General features: G+C 31.3%; 1 protein-coding gene across 1 annotated transcript; it reads right to left on the bottom strand.

The window, feature by feature from the left end:
- Positions 1–880: 880 nt before the first annotated feature.
- Positions 881–14,520, bottom strand: LOC140044938 (myeloid leukemia factor 2-like). Its single transcript, XM_072089650.1, has 8 exons — positions 14,319–14,520; positions 8,441–8,600; positions 8,233–8,310; positions 4,577–4,711; positions 3,800–3,872; positions 3,410–3,496; positions 2,986–3,109; positions 881–2,177 (listed from the first exon to the last, which is right to left on the bottom strand). Exons 1-8 carry the CDS (start codon positions 14,369–14,371, stop codon positions 2,078–2,080), a joined length of 810 nt encoding a protein of 269 aa, XP_071945751.1. The 5' UTR covers positions 14,372–14,520; the 3' UTR covers positions 881–2,077.
- Positions 14,521–14,656: the final 136 nt, after the last annotated feature.

Below are 14,656 nucleotides of genomic sequence, written 5' to 3'. Positions count from 1 at the left end.
ATTAATATCTTAAAATTGGCTAGGTAATATGATAATTTGAATGGGTTTCGATCCAAGTCGGCCCTAAACCGTCTCGGCCAAAGTCAAGTCGGCCCCAAGTCAAGTCGGCCCAAGTCAAGTCGGCCCCAAGTCAACTCGGCCAAAAAATAATCGGTCAACTCGGCCCCGTTAAAGTATGGAACGCAAAAAGTGTAAATGAAGGGGATTGATAAAATAATATTTCTTCTTTTTTAACTATGAATAATTCTGACTTTTAATGAATAATATTATTTAGACAATAATATATTTAGCAAAAAAAATAGGAATGATTTCACCAACTTTCCTTTAATTATTTACGTTTAATAAAATTTCGTAGCTGAGCCTCCCTGCGCGTTTGCCAGCTTTTTCGATATCTACAACTGCGACGTGTTTTCGCTGACCGGGGGATTCCCCTTTTTTAAAAACGCAAATCATGCACAAAAACGATGTACGATCATTTTTTCTATGGCCAAATGGTGGAACGTAGGCCTCCGTCTTCGATTTCCTAAAATACGGTACCTGCACGTGTTTTTTTGTAACACGCGGGTACTTCTATTCATATCGGCAATTAGTTCATTTTTTTATATATTATATTTTTTATTTCTTCATTTTTTTTAAAACGTGGATAGTAAGAATCGTAATATTAAGCACTTTTTGCGTTCCATACTTTATTGTGGCCGAGTTGACCGATTAGTTTTTGGCCGAGTTGACGTGAGGCCGAGTTGACTTGAGGCCGAGTTGACTTGAGGCCGAGTTGACTTGGGGCCGACTTGACGTGGGGCCGACTTGACCGAGACGGTTTGGGGCCGACTTGACCTGCACCCTTTGAATGCACAAATTGTTTAAAAAAAACCACAGAAAATTGAAAGGAACACTTTTATTGATGTACAATTTACTCTAAATAAACAAAACATCTGCATTTTTTTAGTAACAGATTTAAGTACTAATCACTTTAAAATGGTTAATGCTATTGACAGCAGAAAGATATAAATAAATCATTAATCTTAAATAAAGATAACATTAATATATTGGAAAGTGTATTAATACTCATGCAGGTAGCACATGAAAATGTAATCAAAGCATTGTAATTTACTTTTATATTGTTGTCAGTAATGTAGTTATCTGATTCGACATTTACATCAAATGTACGGAATGAATATCAGAAACTTGCAGTTGGGGCTACAGTACACTTCATTACCATAAATAGACTACATTGCAAATTCAACAGTATATACCTGTAAGCTAGATTTTGTGGGTGCCTGCGACAAATTGATGTGCTCAAATGTACTGATGCACATAGCGTCTGTTGAAACCAAAACTACAACATTTCATTCAGTTAATTATATACATTACCTACAGATGTTTTTAGCATTATTTTTTTTCAAGCCAGTCCTGAAAATACCTAAAAAATTAGTATTCAAAAGATGTAGAGAAAGTCCTGCAAAATATAATCAAAGCATCTGATCTACCCTAAGCCTGTTAACGCAATGCATTTAGCAACATCACAACAGAAACATTAATTAAATGTAGGGGGTTACCCCGGTGTATTAGTACATCACAGCCACTGATCACCAACTGGGCCCTCTGGGAGACCAGTCTTTGACTGAAGAGGTTACCCAGTATAAATATAAATATAAATTTCAATTCAAAATTCAATTTCAATTCAATTCAATTAAAGATACTGTATTTTTCCCCAAAATTGGTTGAAACTGAAAAATGTCAATTTATGTTATTGTAAAATAAAATTATTTTCACAATGTAATATTTGTAAATGACAATGGATTTCTTTTCTGAACAATGGGTTTAGTTTCTAGACTAAAACATTCATTTGTATCTATATGAAATTACTTTGTTCTCTTTCTGGCTACAATACCCCTAATACATACAATACTCATCACTTTCAATACATCAAATAGTCCACATCATAATCATATACTTTATTTTCATATACACAGTAATAATATTTGAAAACCATGATGTAAACTTCGCTATGAATAAATATTAGTAACACAAGCAGATAATAAACTTAATAGAATTATTTTGCACTGTTGCACACTCCTTAGTATTTCGGCTGTGAGTTGAATCCAACTCTGGTACGATCATTTTCTGACTCTCTGTGCGTTCTCTTTCTCCTTTGTTCACCAGGTTGTTGTGTATCACTAGAAAATAATTAAAGTGAAATGAACCATGATTACAATACGTATGACATATGTTTTGTTTAATGTAGCTGCATGGAGGCATATACAAGAGCTTGCTATTTTAAAAGAACCCAATTAAAATTGAGTTCTTTTGCAGCAAGGAAATTGATTGAAATGAAAATACAAGACATAAAAAATAAAAAAATATACAGTCTACAAAAATGAATGTTTATGAGTTGGATGGTGAAAATATTTCATGAGTTGAAAAAGTGACTGCTCTATTTTTAACAGGGCGAAGCTGCATCAATTTTTCATTGAATAAAATATTCTCTCTATTCAACGAATACAAAACAGTGAGACTTTTATTCAAGTCATCCATCAGAAATTATTGACCAATGTTAGGCTGGAAAACTAGGCCATTAGGAAATGCTCAAACATTAGATGCGCTGAGAAGATTTCCCAACACGATCAGTCGTTTAGAGAAAGAATGTTTACAGAAAGCTGAAAGCACTTTTTTGTTAGATAGGGCTAACTCCAAATGACATTCGTAACTGGTGATGCGTAACTGGCCAATCAAATTTTAATTGTTAATATGGAGGTGCGAGCCAAGTTTGACACCCAATGACCATCTTTTTGCCCTACTCTTTTTATAGTCGCCACAACAGAATACAAACTTTCAGGGCCCACACCTTCTGAGAGCCTTCCTTCTACCTAAATGATGTTCACAGGTAGAATGCATGGCAACCAAACCATGGCTGTGAAGGTACTTGCAATTCCAGCTGTTATTTTATGATTAAATGGTTATATCCCAAAAAGAGTGAAAACCTACATTCTTCCGTCTGTAATAGCTGGAGAGTATCTAGGTCTTGACTTATGAGAGCGATCTTGTACAGCTGCTGGCCTATGATGTCTGGTCTTTGTCTGCCATTCATCGTCAAATGCTTTTGCATCAGCTGATTTAAACAATTTGAAAAATAACAATTAGATGTTAGATTTGATTTCACCAATGTCCATGAAATCAGTTTACCTTTTTTTTAAAAAAAAAAAAACTGTCTATGACAAATTGTTTTGTAATTTTATGAAAAAGGAGATGGCATCAACCATCTATAGTATTGATATATATACATTGTATAAATACTAATAATAATTTGTGTAAATAAATGGTCTGTTTTTCTATAAAAATGTAACTTAACATAGTAGATTAGTAGATTTCTTAATTCAATGAAACCTGAAACTAAATTAGTAAAACTTACATTCATCAAGATTAATAAACTCTTGTTCTTCTTCCATATCCTTGGACCTTGTGTTGCGAGACTTTTTTATAGTGTGGGAGCGATCGTCTAAAAAAAGATATAGAATTGAGGTATGAGTGATATAAGGTACTGTAAGTCCTGTATTCATGGTTTGATACACTCAATGTAACATTTGCCCGAATTGCACAGAAAGAAAGGGAAGCACTTTTCATAGACTGCTGCTCCCAAATTGTGTCTAATACACCATGTGATATTTTACTAGCACATTGTCTGGCTGAATTGACAAAGTGGAAACAATTTTAATGGCCAATATGGAGGAACAAGTGTGGCAGTCGTTACAAACAAACAAATTATTTTTAAAAGCAATAAATTATGTTATCTTTTACTTACTAATATGATGGCCAACTGCCATTTTCTCAATGCCAGCCGCCGAATCACGAACAGTCTTTCTAATTTCTTTAATCTAAATAGAGTATAAAATAAAAAATAACTTTATGTACTGATATATATCTCTAAAGTATTCAACCGTATGTTCTCTGGTCGACTCCATTGTACAGTCTGAACTTGATTTTCTTCCTCAGTACTTCTATGAATGTGGAGAGCGGTAGCTGAACAATTCAGCCTTAGGGATGATCGATTCGGCTCAATTAATGCATTTTACAAATTAATAATAATAAATTTGTGTTTTTAAGAGACTGTACTAGTACAACAAAAACTATAAAATTCTGACGGGCCTAAACATTGCTGAAAATTATTTCTTATTTTAGAAAGTCTTTAAACGGGAAAAAAGTATCAATATCTAAATTGTCAATACCATGTATTACTTTATAAACCTGAATCATATCAGCCCTTAACCTTCTGTATAGAGTAGGAACACCTAAAACAATTTTATCTATTTATTTTAATTTAGGATTCTCAAATTTTAGGTAAAGAGTTATCAAAAAAAGAATTGGACCTAGGACATTACCCTGAGGGACACTAGATCAATCTGATAATTTCCCGTTGATAATAACACGCTGCATCCTATTCTTGATGGAATTATTATTTTAAAAATCCTAACAGTGGCTAGTTCTTCTCACTACAGTAGTTTACCTTTTATGTATTTTTCAATACTGATTGAACATTAACCTAAAATTTGTTAAATGGTATATAGTAAGGGTTACTTACACCTCCAGGTGCTTGCCTTGTACTTGATGTGGCTTGGTAAACTTTTGGTGCTCCATCACCGGTATTTGAGTAACTAGTAAATGACGAATGACTGAACGCGTGGCCATTAGGACTCGGAGTATTAGCAACACCATCCTGTTGTTAAAACAATTTGATTCATTAGTTTTCCAATGTAAATTGTAATCATGAAAATTGTTATATTAGTGATTTTTAAAACGGATATTTCCTAAAACTTGTTTGCTGCTTTTATAATCAAAATATAGTTTCAATTCTGTAACAAATTTTAATGGCAAAGATAATAATAAACACCCTTTTTATTAACTGCATAGTACAGTACCTGTATAAATAATTCAACTATGTGGAAGACATAAGGGAGGTAAATCAATGCTTTGCAGGATATCAGATTCTTTAGTAAGAAATAATAACACTAATAAAATAATCATAAACTGAATACAAATATCAATAATGAATGATTATAGTAGAGTAGAATGGTGAGAACATATATTTATTCTATCATTCAATGAGGCAAAGCCCATTGATGATATCAATGAGGCAAAGCCCATTGATGATATCAATGAGGCAAAGCCCATTGATGATATCAATGAGGCAAAGACCATTGATGATATCAATGAGGCAAAGCCCATTGATGATATCAATGAGGCAAAGACCATTGATGATATCAATGAGGCAAAGCCCATTGATGATATCAATGGGCAAAGCCCATTGATGATATCAATGAGGCAAAGCCCATTGATGATAGAACAGTCAGACTTCAACAAATGAAATATTATCCCTTAATCAAAATTTACATTTTTGTTTTATTTATAACACACCTACTGGTGTTTACAAAAGTTGATGGGAGAAAATAATTTAAGCCATGTATGACTATAATTAAACCAATGGGCAATTCCATAGTGAAGAGGATTTTTTTTCCATTTTTTCAAATTAAACCAATCAAACTATATTTGGTATCAAATTAAAGATTATTTTACAGAGAATTAGGTTATATGAAAAAAAAAAAATTAGCGCCTTGATATGATATGGAAAATTTGATTCAAAAATTGATACCTAAAAATGTAATGAAAATGAGAAATGTATGACCTTTTTCAGCTTCAGTAATAAATAATCAGAGTGGTGTAAAAAGTTAAAATCCATGTTATTTCAGTTTAGTACATAACATTTTAGACACAAGACAAAAAAAAAATTATTTCTGATTTTACATTAATTAATTTTGGCCCAATAATAATAATGTATCATATTTTGTAATTCCGACACAAAAAAGTGGTTTTTTTTTTAGGATTTCTTATAAAATAATAACTTCTGTAAAAAATCAAGACTAATGCAAATCAAGCAAGAGTATAGACATTATATTATGATAATTATTGTTTTTAATTTTTATTATTTCTTAAGTTATTGAAGTTTTAAAACTGAAATTCCGTCACAAATCATTGGTTGCGGAATTACGTAATTCCACAACACTATTATTTAACATAGTATTGATGCAAAACCATTTTTTAAGCAACTTTTTCTTAGCATGAACACAGCTACCAGCAAAATGTGTACAAAGTTTATGTGGTTGTTTATTATTATGGATCTATGGCTTCTTTTGTTCGATTTTTTTCTCAGGCCTAGGAACTCTAATAATTTATTTTGTTATTTATCACACCTGCCATTAATTCAATTCATCGACATTTTTATTCCATAATCAAAATAAAAACATATACAAATACAATACAAATAATAAGATAATGGAATGGGATACAAAATAAGCACAAGTGCTTTAAGCATGTAACCCTAACAAAAAGATCAAACAATTAGTACAAACAAAAAGAACAAACCAAAATAACATAATGTGATTTACTTAACTTAAATATTTCTATTGTTATAATATTGCTTTAATCTCTGTTTAAACAAACTTAAAGTGGGGGATTGTTTTATATAGTTTGTTAAATTGTTCCAAATATGTGTTCCTTGGTAGGAAATACATTGCTGTCCGACTTTGGTGCGTTTTAGTTGTGGACAGTAGTTTGACCTGTTTCTAGTTGAGTAATTATGGAATGAGGCAGATGTACTAAATAAGTTATTAAATGATTCAGGTAATAGATTATGTTTATATTGATACATAAATATAGCAGTGTGTTTCGTATAAAGGTCAAAAATATTTAATGTTTGGGTTGAAATAAAAAGTGGATGAGAAGGATGCATAAAATGAACATGACAAATATTTCTAAGTTAAATGCGAAATGCGAACAATGTCCAATGTACAGAACAAGTTATTACATAACTTCCAGACTTTTCTCATAACTAAAACTTATTCATGTGACTCACTTGCACTCTCAGAATAATTCCCATTGTACAGAAAGAACAACTCCCATATAGTACGGAATAAACAATTCTTTTTAAATGAAACAAATGAACCTATAAACGCACAGAAAGGAGATTTTGTTCTTATCAAATATACCATAGAAAGAAGCAAGAAAATGTTTAACTATGTTGCAATAGTTGATGACATTCCTAAAGACAAACCAGAACTTAACATTATTCATTTATATAAGTTTGATAAGGGAAGATTTTTGTTGTTAAAGACTTGGTTGGGACTTATGGGATAATTAATAGAGATCAAATTGTATCTGTACTCCCAGCACCATTGATGGACTCTAAAGAAAGGTATCACTTTAAAGAACCACTTCCACAGAGCTATGGGATAAAATGTTTTTTTGGAATACGGTCAATAGTCACTGTTAACTTAAACATGTAAATAACATTAATTCAACTGTATAATTCCGTAATCATATTCATATTTCACCTAAATATCACAATACAATAATAGAAAATGTAATTTTATTCTTATCAGATATTGGTATGTGTTCATTATTATATTTAGTAATATTTCTAATTCAAAATACTCTATATAATCCATATATTAAAACAAAATAAGTTCATATTTTTGTGATATTAATATCTGTTTTTAGAACCATTAGATCAAATGAAATAATGGTTTTTTTTTAACATTGCAACAATTTTGTAAGACTGTTTTTTCTTAATATATTGTATTTTGCCTTTAAAATTATTCAGAAACCCTTATTAAATAAATTTAAAGATGGTCTGCAGATTTCAATTTCAGAGGTAATTCCGTCACTGTAATTCCGTCACCGGACCATGTGTCAAATTATTACTATATATCAAAAACTGAAACTATTTAAAAAAAATAAAAACTTATGTTCAATACTACATTAAATAATGGCTAAATTTAATGTATAAATTTTTTTAATTTCCAGTACAATTCACAGAGTTTTAATGAAATGTTTAGGGGTAAAAATGAGGTGGTTTTTCGGCGAAATTCCGTCACGGTATATGTTTTATGATATTATAAAAAAATATGGTTGGTTTTTTAATTATTTTTTTTTGTGGAAATAATTAGTAGAATCACTAGCTATTAAACTATTAAACTTGTTTTGAAATCTGCCTTAAACTAAAAAGATACAAGGAATTAAAATGTAAAATTATGGAAAATGTGTAATTCCGTCACCGTGGAATTGCCCCAATATTTTACTACAAAAAGGCTTATTTTAAAAAAGTTAATTTTTAATAATTAAAAATTATTTATATTGAATGTAAAGCATTAATAAATCATTATATAAGCTAAAAAAACTTACAAAATTGCGATGCATATCAGCCATCATGCGGTTCATATTGGAGAACATATCAAACATACCAAATGGTGCCATTTGAAGCTATAATTAGAAAATTAATGTTTTTTTATTCTATTTTTCATAATTATTTTTAAAAAATTGGAAGTATTGCACGTTGCATTGCATTCACTAAGCCTCCCTCGCAAGAATAAAGTATGAGAACATGTAATACCTGTTGTTGTGGATGCCTAGTTGATCTTGACTGGTGATTGAATGCCCTATTAGAATGATGACCATTTGTTATGGCCAAGAATGGGTCATGAGGACCAAATCCCATTCCGAAGTCACCCAGCATACTTGACATATTCTGCCTATGCCGACGATGGAAATCACTGTGTGTTAGAAAGTTAAAGGTTGATGTTAGAAAAGAAATTGTATGTGTTTCACAGTATAAAGTATTGGAAATTTATTCATAAAAATAAAGTAATCATACATGGTGTACATTTGCTAGGCATAAGATTCTAAAAGTTATTTCTGATTATAATTTGAGTATTATTTGACTAAAGAAATGTACATGACCTAAAAATGTCATTCTCAAAATATCATAAATGCTATACCTTTCCTGCATTACACATAAGTTATACTTCTATGAGAAAAAAAAATTATCGTATTTTCTTTAAAGATGTATTGTCCCTTGAAACACAAAAAAATGAAGGTCAAAATATTCTAAATTTAAAGTGGCCATATCAAAGTAATATTAAAGTTATTCACTTTAAGTTGAAAATTTGAGCCAAAAACAACAAGTTTACGTAATTAACAGGTAAATTAGTTTGATTACATTTCAATTCGTCTGGAAAATCGTCACGAGCGAAAGTAAACAAAGATTTCAAACCATGAGTACGCATTATTGTATGTACGTGTATGTATGTTCACACAGATCATGAGGAAGTTTTATGATTATGCATACAGAGTAGCCAAACAAGCGCGTTTCATTATGGGATATGTTTTGATTGAAAACTTTGACTGGAAGTCAAAAACAAAACAAAACAACGTCTGTATTTCAGTTAAATTTTTTTTTTTTCACAAAATTTTTGGTGATAGTTAATAACTATTAGGATACTTCAAAATGACCCACCTTTTTCAAAATCTTTTATTTTTTATTTTTTTGGAATTAGTCAAAGGGACAATACATCTTTAATATTTCTGAAAATATGAATTACGTATGTAAACACAAGTTACAAAAGCATAAAGTTTTTCTCTATGAATTAATTTTTTTGGTTGAAATGAAAAGACTTATAGTTTTCTAAAGTACAGTACTGCATTTTTAGTTGACGTTTAAGAAAGTTTAATTAATCTTGTGAACAAATTGTTTCTACAGTACAATTAGACTTTATTATATCCTGGGCATAATATAACGCGAGTTACCAACATACAGTATATACCATTTAAAATTTAATGATGGACATTTATGAATATGGACCCTTACAGCCAAACTAGAGAAAAATACAAGCATTTGAGATGAGATGTTTACAGGAAGATCCTGGGTGTCACAAACAAAGACTGAAAAACAAATGAAGGAATCTGAAACAGAGTAAGACTATGAGAAGCCATCCGAACACATGATGATCTCTACCTCATTGTCAAAATCAGAAAGATGATATGGTACGGCCACACTACAAAACAATCATGCAAGGCACTGCTGTGCAAGGTGGGAGGAAAAGAGAAGACCCAAGACACACTGGAATGACAACATCAAAGAATGGACCAAACTGATTCACAATAAGACACTGAGGATGGCAGAGGACAGGGCCACATGGAGGAGAGTTGCTACATCATCTACAGTGTGCTTAACAGCCCCCAAACGGCTAAGGACAACGTAAGTATAAAGTATTCTTGACAGTACATATTGGTGCTATTTTGTTGCAATAACTTTTTAACCATAGCTTACTACTAGTATAAGAATTTCAATGAACGTGTTCCCTTTTTTTGGTCATGTTCCTTTTTTTGTAACAAGAGTTAACAAATGATTATTTTGGGTTTTTTCTTGTCTAGTATAGTTCATACACTTTTAAACTACCCTTACACTTACAGTAAACATTTATAGTACCCTCAAGGTTATTGTATATGAAAATAACAACACAAACACTAATTCCTACCCATAAAATGTAACACAAGTTAACGTGGAATAGCCCTAAAGACACTTTACCCATGGAGTATTATACCTCCATGCTTTCCCTTTTTTTTAAAGGTCATAAACTACATTTTATGTAAAAATAAATACTATAAATGGACCTATTGTGATAATTTTGTTTGTCTTTTAAATGGTTAAAAATGTAAAAAAAATGTTGATTGTAATAGTTTAAATATAAATACCGGTATCGCAAGGTAGCGTTTTATTATATAAAATAATGTCAAGTACATGTTATTAAGATTCTTATATAGTCGTAAATTTTACTTAAAATCAGTTAAAATATTGTTAAATTCGTAACATGTCAACACCAAAACACCATTTATCACAGAGGCTGGTCTTCAGTTCATAAAAAGAAAATTCTTTATATTAAAAAATGTACAATTACATTAATTAAATATTGTAACAAAATTAAATATTATGTTAGCGTGTACTTTTGATAACATTTCATCTCATAAAACCCTACTGGGCAATACCGGGCCCTACTACCAGGCAAAGATTAGCATTTACCTGAATGGGCGTGGAAGAGTGATTCTGTGATGCAACCACAACACAAGGAATGATCTGGTGATAAATAGGCCTAGGGTATGCATTATTTTTACAAAACATAACAAATTGCAGGGAAATTGTTTAACACAAAATTTATGATCTTCCAATTATTATTTTACTTCTTTAAGAAAAAAAAAACCATTATTTAAAAGAAAGGAGTCTTATTTTTAACCTTGCATGTACTAGGCATATCATGGAGATATGGTTTATGATGAAATCGGTCGCGTTTGAAATCAACTTCCCATATTTTGTATAGCGCGCCACTAGAGCTATAATACTTTTGATGAAATCAGTCACGTTTGAAAACGGTCACGCTATTTTGTATGGAGCGGGATGCATGCGAGCGGAATATACATTGTCTTCGTTTATATAGATTTAATTAATTATTTATGTGGATATTTTTTATTTGGTTAATAAATATTTATTATCAATAATTAATTTGGTTTTTTTTATTTTACAGGTCTCGGAGAAGGATCTGTGTCTTTCAAAATGGCCATTTCTAAACACGTTTAAATATTATAACAATAATAGCATATAATATGTTAACTCTATTTATATGTACTGTAATTAATAATATATTATATATAGAGAATATACGTCGGTGTCTTTTATTATGCACACAATTACGTAAAAGAGAACAATTTATAAAAAACAATTTTTACAATGTATAGCCTATAAAGCCAGCATATCCATTTTTATACTTATGCATTGCATAAGTATAAAAATGGATATGCATACACTACTGTGGCAGATATATCATATCCATGTCGTTAAACAGCATATTATTCAATTATTTTTATTTCTGTTTTATTTATGTCCGTTATGTAGGATATTATTAAGTGTATAATAATTATTTTTTTGGCAAATCATGTGTATATTTTTATTTCTAATGTTTAAAATAGTTTTTAGTAAATTGATCATGTGGATGGTTAAAAGGCAAGTTACTGAAATAAACCCCCGAATAAACCATATCAGAGCTGCGCCTTCTATGACCGTGCAGCTGTTTCCTCTAACAGTACGTTATTTTTCTGATGGGGTTACCCCTTTTTAACAAACATGTACTTGTTAGTGTGTCAAATCATGGACAAAACATGTACGATCATTGTCCATGGCCAGGTAAAGATGATGTCTTCTTATTACTAATAACCATACATTCTGGAACGTCTATAGGCCTCCTGCACGTGTTTTGTGAAACAATGTATATAACAATCGGCGATACCACAGTTTTTAATTTGAAAATCTTTTATTTCTTCATTTATAATAATCATTTAATGTAAATAATTAAGCAAGTACAACTCAGTGTCTTTCTCACATACATAGGCCTACGCCGTAAATCTATTTGTTTAAATATTGCAGATTTAATACCTCTTTGAGAATCGTGTCCCGTCACCTTTATTATCCATCCATTATTATTCTCACATCTATCATTGTACATCATAGGCCTACTGTAGGCTCGGTAGATTGATTTATAACGGCATATTTATCTATATATTTTATTATTATCCTAAAACCATACTCACGTCAGAGTGGCGGAATGCAAAAATCATCATGCATCATCTTTATTGCATAGAACGAGTTTCGTAATTAACTGTGATTAAAAAATATGCAATAGGTGCGTATGCCAATCTTTTAAAAACTTGCACAATAAAACAAAAAACATTTTTCTAAAAGAACACATTACAATTCATTGAAACCTGTATAAAAAATAAAACGCAACCGATATCGAACGTAACTAATATAATATGATAAAAAGGGTATGTAGAGCACTCCATACAAAATACCGGATGTTGATTTTATCGCGACCGATTTCATCTGACGCCAACAATTTACCTCCATCCATGGTACTATTAAAGTATTATTATTATATTATGTAAACCCTCATCCATCCATTCAATGCATCCTATACAGGCCCTACGCCTACCCCTCTAGGCTTTAAGTTTTAGAGAGAGCATCTATATGATCTATCTTTTAGGTAGGTGGTCTAGTAGACGGCGCTACTGCAGTTTCGCACCACACTGTTATATCTTCGATTTCTCACCTAATTTTTTTTTCTCACACCCACATCATACAATTTTGGGCCATTATGTAACATGTTGTTCCTATGATTTAGCCACCGTTATATTACCTTTATCACAATAAAAAATGCCTTTCAAAACAGCTCCTTTTCCTCGAATACTCGATCGAACTGTGGCCATTTTAGAATTAGAAAATTGCCAGAAATCAATGTATGTTTTATTTTCTGTTTTTATTTTTAAACTGCAGAGTGGTTTTTATAAAGAACCAGCTGTACATATCAAAACGGCGACGATATGAGTCCGTACATGAAACATTTTATTTTTTTTTAAACAATTCACAGTTTTAAAAATCATAAACCATATTTCAATTTTAATTTCAATATGTAAAACACAGCATGGATTAACCCATGATCATAGCAAATATTGCTATCTCACTGTATTAAAAAATAGAAAATGATTTGTTTTTGTTTTAGTGAATGTATTGATTAGTGACCCGAGATAATTTACTTTGATAGGACCTATTAATATGAATAATAATACTAATAATAATGAAATATTAATGTAACCTCTATTTCGCCAGCTGAAAACATTTCTTGGTTGCCTTTCAAAACTAAATAGGCCTATGTGTAATCGGATTTTATAACACTGCCCTCTATAGTTTCTACATTTTTTGGGGAAAATGAAGCATAGGCCTACATTCTGGCAATTATGTAAGTGATAAATATAAGATGGCGAACATTTCGCAGTGTGTTGACAGCGAGTTCAGTATTGTTTAAAATGTTTTGAAAATTACTGTTATTTAAAAAAAATTACTTCCTAAGTGGTCGAATCGTATAAACATATTGGAAATATTCTTTTTTTCAAACCAATAATTAGTAAACTAACCTTGACAGTTTCGCTGTCCTGATCGGACAGCTTCTTCAGAAATAATGACGATCTATCATCAAACAGACTGACCTCTAACTAGCGAAACTGTCAAGGTTAGTTTACTAATTATTGGTTTGAAAAAAAGAATATTTCCAATATACTTATACCTACAAACCAGATGAAAATTTTCAATCATCGTATAAACATGTTACATAATATTATGTTGCGAGTGTAAAAAAGGAAAGTTTTTAGGTGAGAAATCGAAGATATAACGGTGTGGTGCGAAACTGCAGTAACGCCCTCTAGTAGACCACCTACCTAGATGCTTATAGCCTAGCCTAAACAAATATTTGTGTATTGGCAGTCTACTAGGGCCAGGCCTAGCCAAGCCTATCCCCTGGCTCCCTCTAGAGACTAGGCAGGTAGGCTAAGCCTAGCATAAGTCTAGCCTAGCTATAGCTAGGCTAGCTAGGCCTCCTAGATTTCAATACCTGAAAAATGGATCCTCATCAAAATCTCTGAAAAGTGAGCCTGAGCCGAACATCGTAAACTACCTGGGCCTATAAACAGGTTAGAGTATAACAATAACACCAATATAGTTGACCCAAATACTGTATCAAAAAATTAGAAATTCGTCAATGTTGCTGAGCACTGTAACTGTTGGTTGGTTGGCAAACTAACTTCTTTCTTCTTCCCCATTGTTGGAATGACGCCCTCTATAGCAGCAGCATTACATTTGAATGACGTCAGAAGAAACGTTTCAAAGTCATAAATTTGTACATTTCATTTCAATTTATCCAAAGAGAAAATAAAAAATAGTATTAAAAAT

The sequence above is a fragment of the Antedon mediterranea genome, chromosome 3 (assembly GCF_964355755.1).
Source record: "Antedon mediterranea chromosome 3, ecAntMedi1.1, whole genome shotgun sequence".
Classification (NCBI taxonomy): Eukaryota; Metazoa; Echinodermata; class Crinoidea; order Comatulida; family Antedonidae; genus Antedon; species Antedon mediterranea.
The sequence above is the reverse complement of the archived record's forward strand: the minus strand, read 5'-3'. Positions and strand labels throughout refer to the sequence as shown.